The sequence below is a fragment of the Falco rusticolus genome, chromosome 7, assembly GCF_015220075.1.
Source record: "Falco rusticolus isolate bFalRus1 chromosome 7, bFalRus1.pri, whole genome shotgun sequence".
In the NCBI taxonomy this organism is placed as follows: domain Eukaryota; kingdom Metazoa; phylum Chordata; class Aves; order Falconiformes; family Falconidae; genus Falco; species Falco rusticolus.
In genome coordinates, this window is record NC_051193.1 from 42711524 (window position 1) to 42730615 (window position 19092).

General features: G+C 42.9%; 1 protein-coding gene across 2 annotated transcripts in view; it reads left to right on the forward strand.

Moving 5' to 3' along the window:
• Positions 1-248: 248 nt before the first annotated feature.
• The window catches only part of CCDC88C (coiled-coil domain containing 88C), a 102132-nt gene continuing 83288 nt past the window's right edge, over positions 249-19092 (forward strand). The window contains exons 1-3 of one of the 2 annotated variants that reach the window (XM_037394618.1): positions 249-751; positions 863-963; positions 9261-9369. In XM_037394618.1, the coding sequence (XP_037250515.1) occupies positions 692-751; positions 863-963; positions 9261-9369 (270 nt within the window). In that variant the 5' untranslated portion in view covers positions 249-691. The remainder of the gene's footprint in view (positions 752-862; positions 964-9260; positions 9370-19092) is intronic. The other variant, XM_037394620.1, reaches the window with a different exon arrangement.

Here is a 19092-nt window from a genome sequence, read left to right on the forward strand (position 1 = left end):
CCGCCTCCGCGGCGCTGGCCCCCCCCCCCCCCCTTAGCTCTGGGCCCGGGGACCTAGCCGCCGCGGGGGCGGGGCGGGGCGGCCGCTCCCGGGAGACGCTACAGGCTGGTGCAGCCGGGTCGGGCAGTGCACGGGAAACCGCCGGCAGCTCGCCCCGGCCCCGCACGCGTCCCGCCCGCGGCCGCCCAGAGGCGCCGCCCATTGGCCGGCGCCGACCCTCTCCGCACCTCTCATTCGCGGCGGGCCGTGCCCGTCATGGCGCTACCGCGGCCCGGGTCTAATTGCTGGGGCCAGGGCGCGCCCCGCCACAGGTAGCGCCGCGGTGGCGGCCGGAGCGGTGCAGAGGAGCTTCACGGAGCCGCCCCACCGGAGCTTCGCGTCTTCGCTCCCGGCCTCGGGCGGCTGCCCCCCCTCCCCCCTTCGCGGCCCCTCCTGCGGCTGCAGGGCGAGCGCGGCGCGGTGGAAACCGGCCTGTTGCTGCCGGGAGGAGGGACCGCAGCAGCGGCGAGCGGCCCCGCGTCTCCCCCCGGCGCGGGGGCGGGGGAGCGATGAGCCGCCGCGCATTGTTCCCCCTGTAGGCAGAGCCCGGCGGGCAGCGGGGCGGCGGGCCATGGGCTCCGCGCCTTTGTCTCCCGAGTGAGCCGGCCCCGCTCCCGCAGCCTGCCGCCGCCGCCAGCCGGGCCCCGGCGACATGGACGTGACCGTCTCCGAGCTCCTGGAGCTCTTCCTGCAGAGCCCCTTGGTGACCTGGGTGAGCGGAGCGGGGCGGTGGGGCGGCTGCCGGCGGGGCGGCCGTGGCCCGGCGTGGGGCGGCCGGGCCCTCCCGCCATCCCCCCAATCCCGCTGTCCTTCCTCCCGGCAGGTGAAAACCTTCGGGGCCCTGGGAAGCGGGGACGAGGACAATCTCGGCGTCTATATGGACCTAGTGGATGGCGTCGTCCTGAACAAAATCATGCTGCAAATGTGAGTGGGCAGGGGGGGGGCAGCCCGGCGTGCCGCCCCCCCGGCCGGGCAGCGCCTTTGTGGTGCGCTCGGGAGGCTGTCGCGGCGGCCAGGCTGGGGGGACCGGGGGCGGGGGGGGGCCGAAAGCTCCCGGTTTGCGTTTTTTTTTTCTTTTGGTTTCTTTTTGAATTTAACAAAAACGAAAGAAAAGAAAACCTAATCCAGTTCTGTAAAACCTGCTTTAACACTTTTCAAGGTTGTTGATGGTATGTGGGGTTTTGCTCTTTTGTTTGTTTGTTTTTTCCCCCCAGGCAGTTACTTTTCCCTAGCAGTTCATATATGCTTTAGGGGAAGGTATGTGACAGTACTTCATCATATGAAGCTTTACTAGGAGGATTTCATCTGAAATATCTCGTGTGAACTTTCATGTTAAATACAAAATTTAAGAAAAAAACCCACCGAGTTCAGCGATACCTCTTTCGGGCAGCACTGTGAGGAGATGTCTTGAGGAAACTTTATAAAAAAGGTTAAAATAGCAAACACTGAAAATACTGTAACATTTAATTGCTGATCGATCAACTTGTACTATTTTTAACCACATTCTTTCCCATTGCTGGTCTTCTGCATGCAGATCCTGACTGTTTTCTGTCATCTCTGTATTTGCTTTTAAATACTCTGAAATGTGACTGGTAGAAGAGTTTGTAGGGAGAAGTATTTGACTTACAGGGGAGGAGACTTTGGGAATCACTCCATTTTGTCACTACACTCTTTTAAGTGAATTAAATCAATCTGAAGCTCGACCAGTGATTTGCAATGTCAGGCCAAGTCCAAGCACTTAAATGAAAAATTCAATATTAGAGTCTAACTTAAAAAAAAAAATAAATAAAATCTTGGCAGCCTGTGCCCCACCCACTCAAGTTGGCAAGTTTGTTATCTTCTGGTACCTGGCTAGTCCACCTGAAAAGGTAATCAAGATTTTCTTCTGCTTTGATGTTACTAACATGGAGAAGTTGTGAACTAGAATTTAGCGAAGCTAGTGGAGATGCATGATTTGAAACAGTGTCCAGATCAGTCGGCCCACTTGGAGATACCAAGCTAGTGGTGGTAAATGTTAGTGAGGATGGAAGCCTGATGTAAAGAGAAGACAATTTCCACCATTTCTCAAGGAGTAGTTACACTTCAAAAAGATAACTCTCTTCAAATTAGGCTTGAGTATGAGCATTCCGATCCAGACTTGTAGCTTCCCAAGATGTGAGAAATGAGGTTTTGATTTATGATCGTTGTGTTTGGCATGGAGATAACTTACCAAACTATCCAGGAACGGCTGCAGCTGAGTCTGCTGCAGGTTAACTAAACTACCAGTCTTATCTAACATGTGAGAGAATCTTGTTATTTCAAAATGAGAAAAATGAACTTGATATTCAGTCGCCCTTGATTTTTTGTTACTAAATAGGCTGAAGTTATGTAACTTTTGAATTACTGTGGCATTCTTAAGAGTGATGTATTTGAGAAGTGTTTTGTCAGGTGGTGTACACAAACTGAAATGTTTTTTATTTGGCCACCGAAATATATCTAAGGAGACATTACATTATTGAAGTCTGTGGAGCAACATAGCAATGCTCTGGGGACAAGGAGTAAATGATAGGATCTCATTGAAATAAGGAAGACAAGCATATAGGCTGATGGAGTGCAGTGACACTAGTTGGCATTTTTTTTGGATATCATGCGTCTGGAGAAATGTTCTGGCATGTTTACTGGCCTTAAGCAGACAGGTAAATAAGTTGTGGTGTTTCGGGGTTTTTTTTACACCACCTCCGCCCCCCCCCCCCCCCCCCCCCAAAAAAAAAAAACAACCAAAAAACAACCCCCCAAAAAACCAACCAAAACAACCAAAAAACCTCCAACCCATCTCTGCCAGCAGAGTTGCAGGAAGCGGGGGAAGCACAAGCAATGTGGAGTAGGAAACTGTCCCATCATACGCAGTTAGGCCTCCCCCTCTTTTTAGGCAGCTTTGGCAGTGCTGCTAATGGAGTATCAGGAGCTTGAAACCAAGTTTTCTGCCAAGAGCTTTATGAAAGATTACAGTTGTATTGTATGTATCCCAACCCAGCAAGGTGCTCAGGAGAGGTGCTGACTATGACCTTCACTTTTTCCTAACTTAACCTTTAGAAATTGCAATGCAATTACTGCTTGCCTGTAAATCAGGAAAGCCTTGCAAGGTGTGTTTCTGCCCCACAAAGCTTTCAGAATAGAAAAAATAAATGTGTGTTTTAAAATGCTTGCTCATTGGTTTTTGAAGTTCTGGTCCCTGAAGACGACTGTCAGTCAGAGTGCTTGGCTTGAGATTTCTTCTTGCTGAAATTGTATTAAATAAGGGCCTTTGATAAATCTGTGAGAATTTGATATGCCATGTGGTGATGGTGTTGATTGCCTGAAAGCACAGGTGCGTGCACAGGCAGAGAGCTGGGGGTAGCAGAGTGAAAGAGCTGAGCTCCTGGTGTGGATAGCTGTGCCCTCGCTCATTTGTTACTTTGCTTTTAGTGTTTTGGGTTAAATGTCCTTGCCTGCTCACTGGAACACAAATAACATGGGCATATGAGCTTGCATCCCAACACCAGATGCGATGCAGTATTTTGTTGCAGATCAACAAGTTTCTTTTAGTGAATATTTTGAAAGCCAAATTCTTGGGAATTCCATTATTTAAAATGATTTGTCCTGCAGCTAAGCAGATTTTAATCCATGGCCAAAAAGACAGGTGGATGTGTGAAGAAATCCAGATATACCCGTTGAGTGGAGATTGCTAGTGAAAGTAAGGCTTTAGCTGTTTGAGGTGTGAGTGGGCTATACAAGTTCAGTCAGCCTCTAGTTTCTGTTGTAATAGGTTGGATTTTGCTCGAATGCTGTCTGGTAACTTAAGAGTGGGTGGAGAGTATCCAAACTGTTTGATGTTGTGGTGTCAATGTTTTTTAGGTGGTGGGTTTGTATCAGCAAGGCAGCTGTGTCACCAGAGAGATATGTGACATCTATTTCTTTTCCTGCCTGCCAGGGGTCTCCTGGCTTTGTGACAGGAGGTGAAAATAAGGCTGTACTGTTACTCCATCCTCTTCAGAAATGAACTTCCTCCAGGAACGCTGGCCCTGAATCCCCTGAATAACATGTAGTTTGCTCAGGCACAGGGGAGGAAGGGAATCCAGCCTGGGGTTGGGCAGATTCTGACCACGAGGTGGTTGGTAGGTAAGCAGCTGTTGGGCTTTGCTGGTGATTCCTAACAAAGCAAGAGCTTTTTTTAAAGGAGGCCAGGGACTGCTTATTTCTCAGTAGTGGTGCCTAGCTGCTTAATGAGTTAAATCTAATAGGAAGAGACAGACAGTGGCGTTTGGTTTCCCCACTTACATTTCAAAACAAGACAAACGTTTTTTTCAAGTCATTTTTCTATAAATGAGTGGTTTCCTTTTTCCTGTGTTCTGTCCAAGTGTATACCCTAACCTGATCATGCGTGAAGGGCACTTTGATTTTTGCAGACGTGCAGTACTAGCTGAATACTCTGCATACAAAAATGTTTGTTAACCTTCGAAGTGGAACTGCTGTGTCCTGAGCTTCTGTGTTTCTGATGGATTTATGTTTATCAGGGTAATGAGCTTCTCTGTGGACAAATTATAAAGAACTCTCTTAATTTTTTCAGATGGTTGTGCGTCACTTCCTGGTATGAAACTAGCATGTGGTGACACTGCACAGGCTGCCTTTGGTTTTACAGTTGCAGCTGTGGCATAATACCTACAAGCATAAGCAAATATTTGCCCTGTTTAACTTCTTTTAGAAAGTTTTATTTGGGAAGTGGTGTGGGAGTTTACATGTGCAGGCACCTAAGTGTTTTTATATCGACTTGTTCTAATTCTTTTAATTGATAGTAGACTCTGCTTTTCTGTTAAAACATTTAGCAAACAGGAATGTGTATTAGGAAAGCAGCTGATAAAACTGCCTCTATTAAAACCGCATAATAAAAATGCACAATAACAGATTTTTCAATTGCCACTGTCATGGCTTGTGGTACTCTCACTCTGTTGTCTTAAATTTAGACCATGTGACAGGAACAGTCACATTGTGAGTGCCCGCTGCTTGTGGTTTGTAGCAAATGGCATGAATAACGGAACGTTAAAGATAGCATCCATTCAATTTAAAATCTTACTTAGAGGTGCTTTTTTTCTACCATTTTCTAGGCAATTTAGAAACCCTACCAGCCTTAGTGGCATCACCCCACCTGATGGTAAGGGAGTTAGACTGGTCAAAGGCTGGTGTATTTTTGGTTGAGTTACCTGCAGAGCAAAGTGCTGAAGGGTGCTGGGCACAGCCAGTTCCTTCTGGTGTCTCATAACCCTTCGGCCTGGTTTGTGGGCTTCCCCCTTGCTCATCAGAATTACTTGTCAGAAATTGCTCAAATGGGATTGTAATTTTGAGTTTGAAAAATGGAATGGTTTTTTTTTGTTACTGTTATTATTTGGTGGCTCAAGGGGTTCCAAGTGCTTGAACTTGTCACTTAGCCTCTGTCTCCAGACCCTTTCTATCCCCTGTGCTCCTGTGAAAGTCATGGTGTGCAGCCCAGAGGAGTACTTTAAAATATTTGGGAATATAGTGAGGTTTGAGACTTTCCTTCTGTTTATTTGGCTTGGATGTTTTTACTGGTTTGCAGAGTACCTCCCTTAGTCACACCTTGGTAGTGCCACCTCAGTCTTATTTGGATAACTTTTTTTGATCTTGAGGAGTAGGTGGCTTGAAAAAACAAGAGTTGTTTTCATTACATTGGTGTGCAAGGGAAAGACCAAACATCAAAGGACTGGAATCTCATTGAGGTTGTGGGCAGGGATTTTTCAGATGCATTCAGACAGGAGTTCGGGTTACCTGGTTAGTGCTGCAGAAAATCTCTTTACATTTTCAATGTGATCCTTGGAAAGAGTTTTTCTCTAAAATTCTTCATAAACAAGTTCTACCAGCCAAAATAGGTGCTGTAATGTGCAGAGTGTGGTACCAATAGCTCTGTCTTCTTTAGGGTAGAAACATCTTTAAACACAGAATTTCTCTCACAGCATAATTTTAGTCGGGTTCTTTTTTTTTCCTTGAGGACTCTGCTTCTCCTTCCTGCTTTTCCCTGCTGTACACCAGGCTGTTTGGGTTCTACTGTTTTGAGTACCTTGATCTCTCTAGGTTTTTAACCTTTTTCTTTCACTTCCCTTGAGGTCAGTGAGTGTGTGTGTGGCTGTGGGTTTTGTGGCAGCTCCTTCCCTGGGTGGCACCCTGCTCCCGGGTGGCAGGGTGCTCTGCTCCCCTTCCCGGGGAGGCAGCGGGGCGGTCTGGGCCTGCTCCTGCCGCAGGAGCCTGGCTCCTGTGCCTCACCCCTTCCACATCCCACACCCCATCCCATCTCTGGAGCCAGGTGAGTGGCGAGGAGGCAGCAGGACCGGGGTGGATCCAGCTGACCTCATGTAACATGACATGGTTAATTCTAGACCGAGGTCTGATGCAGAAAATGCTTGAAAAATGCAACAAATGTATTCTTTCTGAATAAACACATGCCTGGAACACTTAATTCTTTTAAGTGCTCATCTCTGGGCTTATTAGGTCAAAAGATGTTTTGCCAGTTCAGTTGAGCTTACCTGGTAAATGAAAAAGAATAAATGTGTCCTTTTTTTTATTTTTATTTATCTTTTTTATTGTGGTGACAGGACCTCCCACTGCCTCCAAGTGCAACTTTCTGTAGCTCCTCCAAGTTCTCAGCTGTGGGGCTAGGACATCTGTAGTTAGTACTTGAGCTTATCAGATCCAGGATTAAGAAAAAATATGGTAGCAAATGAAGAAAAAGGGCAATATTGCTTGTTGAGAAGGAATAGTTTGGTTTTCCCTGTGGTAGTTCAAGGCATAGGCTGTGTTGGCCTTCCATATGCACCCACGCAAAGGGTCATCTCTGAAGTGAGCTGAGGTGCTGCCTAAGTTTGTTACACAACGTACTCAGAAATCTAAACCATCATTTTTTCAAGCTACATTCTGTTTTCAGCAAAGCTTTTCACTTCCTTGTCTGTGGGGAGGAGGCAGGACTGCCAGAGTGACACTGTGCTGCAGCTTGGCTACAGATTAAGAGGACCTCGAGGTCAGTGGCATTAAAGGCTCTTGGGGTGACCAGTTACCCTTAATGAAGATGATGGGATAAAAGCTCCAGGATTCCTTCCGAGGGCCTGGTCCTGCCAATGCTTATGTTCTTGGAATGGATGACTAGCTCAGTTGTGACAAAAGATGAGCAGGTCTTGTCTGGGAAGGAGGAGTTGTTTAAGGCTTTTGAAAACCTCATCCAAGTCCTGCAGTTACATGGCCTACAGCTGTTGAAGAAATCTCTCCTTTGCTGTGGCCAGTGGGTGCGTTTTGTGGATTTTTGCCCCATTTTATGCAGTTTTGGGAACAGTCGTGGGGTGTTGCTCTGCTATGCAGTTGGTGTTCTCTTCCTGGCTGTAGACCTGGGTTGCTGCCAGGCAGTGGCCTGGTAGTGTGCCACCTATGTGAGCTTTCATGTGGAAACAAGAACTGTAGGCTGACCCTTGTCTTGCCAGCTTCTCTTTACTGTACATTTCTTCCCTTTCAGCTTCCTAGTTTGTGGTTGTGACCTTGCCTAAAAAGGCTAAGCATTCAGCTTCCTTCAGGATCCAGCATCTGCTTGGAGAGTACTGAAGGCAAGGTACTCTCCGAGTTCAAGCCCAGGTGCCACTTGTGCTTCTCCAGCTTGCTGTCTTGCTGAAGACCCATACTGTCAAAAAATGTATGGGTATGGCTTCTGCACTCCTGTATCCAAGCATCAATGAAATGGAATGCTTACTACAGGTTTTACTTTAAAAGCTTGTTACAGTTACCTTTCTTTGTTATCTTTTTTTTTTTTTTTCCTCCCCATAATTTATCATGGTGCCAATCAGTATACAAAATCCTTTGTTGCTGTAAAGGCAGTGTAGAGTCTTGCTAGCTTGCACCAGTGTCAGTTCTGGTCATCTGTACTTCAGTTTGCTTGAACCCTGGTACATAAATACTGTGTCTTGTGTTACCTGCTGACAAGGCAGTTTTCTCTCTTCTCTGGAGTATCTATGCATTCTGTCATATCTATACCCATAGCACTGCTTTCACTGGAGAGGTGCTTTGGGATGGTGGTGCATTAAAAAAATAAACAGACCAACCACCAAAAACCAGCAAACCACCCTACATGCCCCCAAAAGCCCCACCTCTTTGATATACCTATGTAAACTTTGGCAGATATGATTTTAAAAATAAATATTGGATCAGTTCCTCTTTTATTTTCTTGTCAACGCCTGAGTTCAGTATTTGGCCCTGGAAGAGCTGTGAATGGCTTAATTAACAGCCAAAGCAGAGCTCTGGGAGGCAGGTGTTTGGATTGTGTAGGAGTTTGCTGATAAGATTCTTTATTAGACGGGAAATGCAAGGCTTTGATCTATGCTATTGGCAGATAAAGGTTTTCAGGTTCCTTTTTGTGCAGCATGTTAGGGTGTACACAGTATCTGAAGGTGTACATTCATATTAAATTATTTGCAGCTTTTTCCCCCCATGTTTCCTTATTTTAGAAAAAAATAGTGTAAGGCACAATTTTGATTTGCTTCCTTTAAAAATCAAGCAAAAATTTCAGGCTTCTTTCTGTAAAGTCTTTCCACCAAATTTTTCCTCTCTTGCTTATATCTCTGCATATGGTTATATTTTGTTCATATCTCAAAGCCTAGTAGAGCTGTTTTTTGTGACACAGTGGGTATATGAGAGGTCTAGTTAGATGATATGGGTGTAATAAAAGTGCAGTGCTCCTTTTTCCTTCAGTGCATAACATATCTGGGTTTTGCAGTTTGCACAGTGATCATTAATAAAGTGTTAACACCCTGCTCTTGTCATAAAACTCCAAAGCCAAGGAAGGCATGGTAGTCTTTCCTAGGCTTCCCTTTATTTGAATAAGATAAACCCCTTATCAGGGACTGCTTTGATCTAGTGTGCACAAACTACACATGATCTGTTCTTTGGGGAAATAAATAAGGAGGGAAGCAGCCCTGAATTGCTGTGTGGGTTAATTTAATGTATGTTCTTTTGTGGCATGCGGGAAGATCTTCAACTTATGCGTAGGTGCAAAGGTAATGAGCTCATTCTGTCACAAAGTAATGTGTCCTGTATAGTTATGTTAGTGTATTTAATGGGTGAGTTTTTAAGGGTTTTCCTAATGGTGCATTATTGAGATGCGGTCTTAGCACAGAGTAAACTAGTAATACTTTATTTTCTTTTTTCTGTTTTAATAGAGATCCTCGACCAACCAACCAGCGTGTCAACAAGCACGTGAATAATGACACCTACCTTCGGGTTCAAAACCTGACCATCTTAGTCAGAAACATTAAGACTTACTATCAGGTGAGATTTCTGCTTTCTGCTCATTAATCTGTGGTGATTGCTATAATGTTTCAGTTAGTGCAGGGGCTGGCGGCTCAAAAAGAAGCTTGCTACAGGAAACAGAGGAAATTGTGTTTGTGTAAAAGTACTTTTAGCCATGCTTTCCTTATTAAATGACAATGCAGCTACCTTCTCTGTCTCTCATGGCCAGAGGCTGCTTCCCTGCCCCTGTCTCTAAAAAGAAGTGTGCTCAAAGGCTGTCATAGCACTTGGAGATACATATAGTAAAAAGGCTCTTTTGTGGTGGTAGGGTATGTTATGTGAAGGGGTTTTCTAAAATGGCAAGGCAATAATGCTTCTGGGTATAAAACTTTTTTTAAAAAAGTAAGCTTCTCTTAAAGCGGCTGCCAGCAAGTAAATCATTATGAAGAAATGTCTTTAATGCTAGAATATAAACCTCGAATTGTTATACTACTAATAAAGAAAACCAAACTTTTACTTATTTTGAAGGTAGACTTCTTATGCTGTGTACCTGGTTTTAGGTGTTAAAGCAGTTTTGCTCTGAACTTTCTCTAAGACACTGAAGTGCAGGAATGTGCACATACTCACAAATAGTGCACTTCTTAGGTGACATCCTTGAACTGACTGTCAGTGTTCCTCTGCTGTAATAGTGGCTGCTCTAAAACCAGGGTGGTGACAGCTGAGCTCTTTTGCAGACTAAGATAAATGCTGGATGATGCTGGAAAGCCACAGGAGTGAATTCGGTTACTCTAAATAGAATTTCTGTGTACACACTGTTGTGTATATTTAGACTCCTTAGTGGGAGGGGTAACTGTTCTACTGTTTCCTTTCACACGTGTTTTGCCAGATTTGAATGCTGTGCAGTGTAAACCAGGCTGAAACCACCGAGGACTGTTGAAATCCTTCTCTGTGTGTCTCAATCATGTAATAGACAAAACAACTGAAATGTAGGAGTTGATGTCAGTGTGCTCATCCTGGATGCTTCATCTTTTCTGTACACGTAGGAGAGACTTTTGTATTGGCTTTGTCTTCAAAATACAGAAGAGATGTAATGCTTAACTACAGTAGTGCCTTTGATACCATTCCTTTCCTGAGCTTGCCTACTGCTGTTTCATGTTACTGCCACTACTCTGCTTCTGGACTTAGGGAAGCCTAATAGAGAGAGACTTCTGAAACTGTCAGATGCGGTGGTGACTCATCTGTGCAAATTCCAGTGGTCTGCTAGAAAAATTAAGTGTGTAACTCGTGTTTGAGATGAGGTAGGAGGGTGTTAATATATTTCTGAAGACAGCTGACCTGTGTCTCAATTGTTGAGAACTGGCGATGCTGATGCAATGTGATGTCATTCCTGAAACTTGTGATTTCTAAGGGGAAATTCCACTTGCGCTTAACTAGAAGCTGAAGGGTTTTTTTTGCTTATTTGTTTCTCTGTTACCCACTGAGCAGTGTAAACGTATATGGAGTCTACAAGGAAAAAGGACCATGTTTAAGGAGAGGAACAGGACTAGTCTTTCTCTCCTCATCCCCAGAAGATTTACAGTCTGAGAGTCTCTGGTCCTTCAGGTGTTGGTACTCTAAAGCTTTTAATTCAAGTGACTTTGTCTTGGAGCTGATAATCTGACCTCTTTTTAACAGTACCTGAAGAGAGAAATCAGGTTCAGGAAGAAGTGGTCCAGAATCATGTGTTATGTTGCTTGGTGTCTTTTTGACCTAGCTGTTCAGCTGCGTCATCATAATCCAATAAAGCTAGCAACAACCGAAATAGGTTAAGACATAGTTTTCATTGGTAAACAGTAGTTAAGGCTTGCAGTAGCAGGCCTAACAATGATATTCCTGTCATAGTCCAGAAATTAAGTACTATGAATCTTGCTGCCTGAGGACTGTATATCCTGTATGTAAACAAAGCAGTCATGAGGGCTGGTCATTCTTTGCATTTGGTGTTGAAAACATGTAGTTACAACAAATTTTTAAATAAGATTAACTTTTTTGTGATGATAACATTCTCTAAGAAACTTATTTGTCCTTGTCACAATCACATCTTCAGGGCAAATCCAGGGTCTAGATGTTAATATGAGATTCCCTTTCATGTGGTGGTGTGAAGTCTTCAACTCTTCATAGTCTGGGAGAAGTTAAGGCCATCTATGCTGTGACAGAGCTCTGGGTCTGATTGATGCCGGGGATAACGTCTCACACCTGTACTAATGTCTCTTGTTGGGTATCTGGAGGGTTTCTTGTGTTTTGGTGTCTGATGTAAGTAGCTTTTACTAGTGTGGGTTTGTTTGTGGTTGGTTGCATAGGGGAAAAAAAAAAAACAAATGTATGCTTTTGAATATGTTAAATGTTGTTAGGCCTCTTCTCTCCTGAATGTTAGAGATGTTTTTAAATAGGTTGAAGTAGTGGGCATTCTTTGACGAAGTAGTGTTTGTACATTAGCTTAAGCTAAAATGAGGGCAGTGTCTTCCTGACTGAAAACATGCCGTCAAATTTGGTTGCAGACTGGAAGTGGGAGGGAAAATTTCCTGACAAACAATAGGAACGTGAATTTGCTGCTTCCTCAAGAGAAACAAAAGCTCTAAAAATGCAGTGTTAGCCTTGACCTTTGACATTCCATTTCACTTAATGGACCCAAATGAAGTATATGGCTTAATTACTGAATTTGCTAGACCAGGTCTCCTAGAATGAGGAAAATGCCACCTCATGCTTTACTGAAGGATATTGGTAGATATCAAAGAATACTTGCCTCTCTCTGCATGCACTGGGCAGGCACGATCAAGAAGGTGATGTAAATTCATGGTACTGTAAACTGTATCTGAGGAAGGTGACACAAGTGGTTACTAAAATTAACTCTGATATTCAGAAGCTAGTTGACATTTCAGATCATAAAATTGTCTAGTGTATCTGTATCTAATATCAGGTTTCTCATATCTGTATACCTAATATCTTTGTTAAAGCAAAATTCGTATTAATACAGATTATAGTACTTCAGAAAACAAGGACGGGTCTAATGCAGAAGCTTGAATCCAGTTATCCTGCACAGTGTTAGGGCTTTCCTGATCTCTTAGGTTGAGGGTCTGTGCTGGGAGTGATGGAACAAACTGGGTTATTGGTGGAATTTGGCTTTGATTTGAGCCATAAAGATCAATTCCTATCTGTGCTTCAGCAGGCATAACTTGGGAGGGATAAATGCAATGAAGCCTTTTTCCTAGTTTGAGTAACCTTGCATTTTCAGATGATGAATGAACAAATCAGCAAACAATTATCTGAAGAGTTGCCTTCTCACAGCTTTCAGCTGCATAAAACTGGATTGCTGATGGCTACTAGGAAAAACATAGTGTAAAGGCTCTTAAAATGGGAGAGTATTGCTTGCTGCAGGCTTTGGTGTGTGTGGTTTTCTTATTTTATTTTATTGGGTATGTAATACTTGTTACTGGTAGTAGCAGGCAACGTCTGTGTTTCCCACTCTCAGCAGTTGCACCTTTGCAGGTCTGTTACTGGCTTGAGAGGTCCCTCTTGAAACCAGGCAAATGAGTCATTTTGCTGTGGGATTTCGTGAGCGTTCAAGAGAATCTGTCACTAATTGCATTTAATAACTGTTACAGCACTGGTTCACTGAAGAAATGGCTGGTCATAAAACTTCTGGAATTGGTGCCGTATCTTAGGAAAGGGCTGAGCACAGCAGAATGTTTTTATTGCTCATAGTGTGGGTTTTATGTGTCTCTTCTTGCTCTGACTGAATTCAGACACTTGGCTGTCTTTAAACTGGGGTTCAAAATAGTTTTGTAGGGAATAGTTTAGTACTGAGAATTACAGGTTACTGCCTGTCACTGCGGTGAGGATGTTGATTAAAGGAGTCAGTAGAGAACTGAATGTATTGAAGAGATGCTCATCCACTGTTCACTGGTGCAGGTGTTGTGCATCCTGGTCAAAGAGTGAAGTCTTTATGACATCCTACAGCTAACCACTGTATAGGAATGGATTGACCTCCAACTGTCATCTGTTGCCTTGTGTTAACATAGTTGGGAATGTTGGTCCTTAAGTTGACACTGGGTAGCCCTGTGCAACACAGATGAAATTATCTCGCTGTTCCTGAGCTCTGCCTTCACTTTGAAATGCTTCTGTTGTGAGCTCCATTAAGGCTTATCTACTGGTCCAATTAAATTGGCTTGAAAGTAGTTGAGGTGAGAGTAGTGCAAAACTGAATAATGTTTGGCTTCACTGAAATAAGCACTCTTGACCCTTGTTGACAGTGACTTATGGCCTTAATTCCCTGGGGCCTTGTGCTTCTTTTCCATTTAATTCTAGCTGTGGCAACTGTCTTCATAGTTGTGTGGTGCTTTCCCGGTTTCTGGCAAAGTTCATTGGCAGTGTTGAAAAAAATAAATAACCAAACAGGAAAAAAAGGAACAAAAAAAAGCCCCTTAAGTTGCAACAACCTGTGCAAGAGCTATTACTGCTGCTGGTTCTGTCATTTCTGATGATGGAAGAAGAAAGCTAGAAAATCTGAGGAGTGTTAGCCTATCCCTTTGCCATGCTGTAGAGACTATTTAAATCCTGTAGGTGCTGGTACTTGAAATATCTGTGTAACAGCAGCTGCCCTGATGTCTGCAACGTTTGGAGAACATGCTCATACCTATAGAGTGCTGGAAGAGGCCTGAGGCAGGCTGGCAGGGGAAACTTGAAGTGGCTTTGCTGTGCTTCTGCTAATGTGTCAATCCTTGGGTTTAGTGTTTTTCTAAGGAACTGAAAATCAATTTTGATACCAGTTTATAAAAAATTAAATTGGTGACAGGATCTGTTTTGATGTCAGCTAGTTTCCTTACCTTCAAAAATGCCAGTAATCACTCCAACAGTATATACTACATGCACAAGGAAAAATACCTACCATTTATATGCAATGTAAATAGCGGATGGAGAGAAGAAGAAAAAAAGATGTTATCATCCCTTGGCTAGTCCCTGCATGGTATTATGGCCACATCTGGACTATGTGGATGAAAAATGCTGTTGTAAGAAATGCTGCAACGTGGTCATGGCTGTAATTTTTTATGCCTGTATTCCCTGAAGTTGTGGCCACTAAATACCTAGCAGATTGCTTCATGTTTCTAAATAGGTTAGAAATATCTCTTCATTTAAAAAAACCCACAAAGTACTGAGAGACCATTCTGAAACCAGTTGTGACTGTGGCTTGTGCAGCTTCAATAAGAAACAAACCCCTTAGCATTTCCATTTAAATGGTGGTGTGGGGGAATGGGGATGAAACCGTTCTGTGACTTTTTGGGGACTGTATCCCCACAAATTCTACCCTTCCTACCTAAACTCAGTTAGCTGGGCTCAGAGATAAAGGCATGTTTCTTTAGACCTATGTCCTTCTTTTACTTGGCTGCTTTATATTTGTGTAAAGCCAGTACAAGCAGCAGGGTTTTTGTCAGGCATGTTAAAGGGAGTTGCTGCCTGTGAGCCTGGCTGTTGCTGTGAGCAGTTTGGTGCTGGGGCTGCCTTTCTAACCTCCAGGAAAGAGTGACAATTTTGTCTTCAGGCTGGGGCAAAAGCTGGTTTTCCTGGTGGGTTAGCGAAAGTCTTGCAGATCAATAGCTTCCAGATCAATAAACAACTCCTGTAGTTGAAGCATTGAGTTGAGTTTAGAGCTCTTAACTGTACCGCAATCAATTCTTGGAGTGCCAGATTTGGGCACAAGTTATGGACTGGCAACTATACTCAAGCTGTAAATAAAGTTCTGGCAGTAGCAATGGTCCTCTTCTGTGAGTTGAGATCTTCCCTACTAGGCAGGCTGGTTCTAGTGGGCTAGCAGTCCAGTCCTTAGCAAAGTAAACACCAAAATGCTAGAAATGCATGTGAATGTGTATTCTTAAATCAAAAAGCATTCTTCTGTTCTGATGGAGGAGAGTTTGTACCCACAGTGACCTACTGAAATTAGATAAAAATAAGATTTTTTTGCTAGCCTTGTCAGTTTGGTGTGTTAAAATACTACAAAATGCCTGGGTGACTGCTTTCATTTGGATTGCTGTTCCCTAGAGATCTTAATTTAGTAGCTCAGCTTAGGGAGAACCTTTCCTCATCTTGAGCTTTAAATTCCAAGATTATTAACTGAGAATGTCAGCTTTCTCAGGAATAACATATTGGAAGTTGCAACAGATAAGCTTTTTCAAATTCAAATACTTTGCTGATCTTGTGCACTCTTAAGTGCACGTTCTCTCCCTTTGCAGTACAGTTGGTGGGCTATGTGCATACAGTCTTCTGACTTGTTTCTGCACAGCAATTGTGTTGTTGCACTTACCAAAGGTAGCGTGCATGTTTTTTGTGCAGCTGTAACTTAAGGCCACAACAAACAATGGTGAGCAGCCACTGAGCCTCTTTTTCGCAAGTCTACAATAAATAAGTTCGTATTAAGGTACTACTGTAGAGGTGCTCAGTGTTTCAGTAAGGCAGTGAACTAGGCTTCGGGCGATTCTGCCACTGGCATAACCTGGAGCAGGACCTTATTAGCTCTGGATTTGTTTCCAATCTTATTTTTCATTTGATTTCTTTAGTTAAACTTGCTACACGCACAGACTGTTTATTTATGCAGTACTTAGCTTAATGAGGCCTTCTCAGTTCTGCTGCGGCAAAAATGTTTTGAGTTGAGTTTTCTGTTCTGCAGTAGTGTGGTTGTGAGCCTTGAAGGTTGTATGTAAGACTGGTATTGTGAAGACATTCAGTTACTGCAGTGGTGAGTGCAGCGCAAGGGAATGACTGACCTTGGCACAGACATTCTGGGAAATGCTGAACCAGTAATTTTAGTCCTTCACCTGAAGATAGTGGTACCACTGCTGCAAGTGGAACGAACATAAGAATCACAAAGGTAGTGATCATTTTGTATGGGTCCTGTTATCAAGTGTTTCAGTGAGAAAGAGGCTGAGACAGGTGACTCATCACGACCAGCCAGACTGGTGCTTTTTAGTGAGAATTGTCTTGTTCATTTCCAGAACAACTAGGTAAATATTTCTGCCCCAGAGTTGAAATAAGATGTTTTCCCAGGTTGGTGAGAGCTACCATTTTAGGTGGCTAGTAGCATGCTGTCTGACACCTGACTGTTATCATTGGCTGTGATTCTAGGATGCATTTCAGCTGGGATGTTGAATTATGTCTGGAAGCTTAATAGAGGACTGGGCTTGGTGACCTATTTTTTCCCCTGAGGCCCCACATGCCTTTTAATACAGAACGAAATAGTGACCCCAAACAGATGGAAGAGAATAGGTTGGCTTTTAAACTACTTTATTGCCTTTAGTTTCCTGAAGCTAGAATATGGGAGAGGGCAGAATAGGCTGGCATGTGTCTGTGTAGTCTTGTCTTTGTTTTGCTTAATAAGCTAGAGGGGTGTGAATTCATTGTGCAGACAAATGAAGAAACCAAGCCAAGAAAAAAAGAGCAGCAGTGTCCTAAAATATGGAGGCAAAAGGAAGTGACCTGTAAAAATTTTACGGTATGGAATAACTGCTTGGTTCCCACCCAGCAGTATTTACTTAACCTCTGACATGTTAATTGAAAACAATTCTTGGGATGTCCAAATTACAGAACGCATCCACTCTGTCCTTTATATGGCTTTAAAAAAGGGTAATGTGAGAGTGTGTGTGGCTTTTCTTAATGAAAGCCAAGGCCTAACGTTAATCTCCTCGACTATTGCTGTGATTACCACAGGGTATTTCAGTCCTTTACTACGTATGTATCTTTTGGATATTAGGTTTAAGACGTAAGCCAGTGTTCAGACAGTCTCACCAGATAGCCATATTCAGTACTGCTGCCTAGATTTCAGCTAAATGTCCAATTTTTGTCAGTTGAAATTTTACAAAGGAGGGAATTAAGTTTCGTAGAGCCCAACAATTTTGGGTAAATGAGAAAATAGCCTGCATGCCACTTATAGTTGAAAATAACTTTGAAATTTAGTTTCGGTAAAAGATAACAAATGAAAGTTCAATTGCTTTATTGCTTGTGTTTCTCTAATGAATTCCATGTCACTTAGTCCTTTTCATTAAAAAGTCTTCAAAGAGACAAGAAGATGAATTTCACAAATTAATAAAGTATGATTACAAAACAACCCCCTGAATCATTTACCAATTCCCAAAGCAAATAACTTCTGCCTTTTTAATGCCAGGTAGTAAGTGAATGTGCTTCATGTGCTTACCTTACTTACCCATTCTGTCTATTAAAGTGTTGTTTAATCCAGTGTGGCATTTACTGAGGTTATTACCACATGCTGTATGGTGGCACACTGGATTCAGTCCACAGTCTTGCTCTTGTGCAACTCTGACTCTGGATTGAGGTTTGGTGTCAAGGCTTGTTCCAGTGACATCTTTGACTCTGGTGCGGAGTGAGCAAAGGTGTCTCTGTGCTTCTAACTCAGCTGGGCTAGGCTAGGCTTTCTACTCCAACAGCATTGTAATCAGCTTTTGTTTCAAAGATCTGTAACAAACTCTCACCTCTTTGTACACTGCTTTTTTTTTTTTTTTTTTTTTATGACTTGTTAGACCTGTAAGCAATTCCTCCACACTGTGTTTTCATCTGAGGTGATATTTGAGATGCCTTTTTAAGCAGTGCTTGTCTGTCATTTTGAAGGATTAATTATCATTTTCAGGAGTGTATAGGAGATCTTGGAATAGAGCATCATATTGAAATGCTCATTTGTATTTACTTTTGAAAACAAAATGTGGTTTGCATTGTAAAGATCTGCTTAAGCTTATGTTGACCTCTGGTACTTCTGGCAAATGTGAATGCTCTTGGGCCAAGAAATGGGCATGCTGTTGTGTAGTCACCTGTTCTGGTTAAGAATGACAGGATTTACCCATCTGAGCAAGCAACAGAGCTGGGGACAGGAGGAAGTTCTAGTGTACTAGCTTTTTTGCTGAAGACAGACCGCAGGAAAGGGTATATTTCCAACTTTATATGGTGTATGGACTTTACACTAGCACAAATTAGAGAAGGCATCTGCTCATGAGATTGAAATGCTGTCACTTGCTGGTGTATGCATACATCTTCCATTTGCAAATATGTTGGTTTTAAAAGGAGGGATTTTTTTCAAAACAAACTCTAAAGCAGCAAATTAATGTGTGTATTCACTTTAAGTAAGCAGAAGGACTTTTTTTGTAGCTATTTAGATGGGCTGTTTGAATATAAGCTGTGTATGAGCTGGTGCCTCTCTTGTTTCCCATTATAATTAAGAGATGGAGCTGGAGAGGGGAGTTAAGTGTTTAAATTCTGCTGGGTCCTCATATGGCCAGTAAAACTGGCTAAATAAAAATCTGCTCAGCAGGCTGAAATGGCCCCTGTGGAGCTGTCACTGTCTGCTCTTTCATAATTAGCATTATTAAGACTCTAGATGTTTAGTTTATTTTTTAGACTTAGAATGACGTAGTTTGTGCCCGTTAGGTGATCAAGATAACTGTGATAGACATCTGTTCCTTTGGGGGTGGGTAGGAAAGACTTGGGGCCTTTGCACAAAGGAAAAACATTGTATGAATTCTATTTAAATATCTTCCTGTCCTGTGAAAACGATTATGTAGTTGGTTATTAATATTTTTTGAACTAAAATAGGTGGTGGTCTTCCTCTAGAAAGTCACCTTTATTTACCTGATGTTAAAGAACTGATTTTAAAAGCATCTGTAAGTTGTTTACTATATTGAGAAGCAAAAGAAAGATAAATTCCCTGTGGCACCTTTAAGAGTTGTTTTGTTT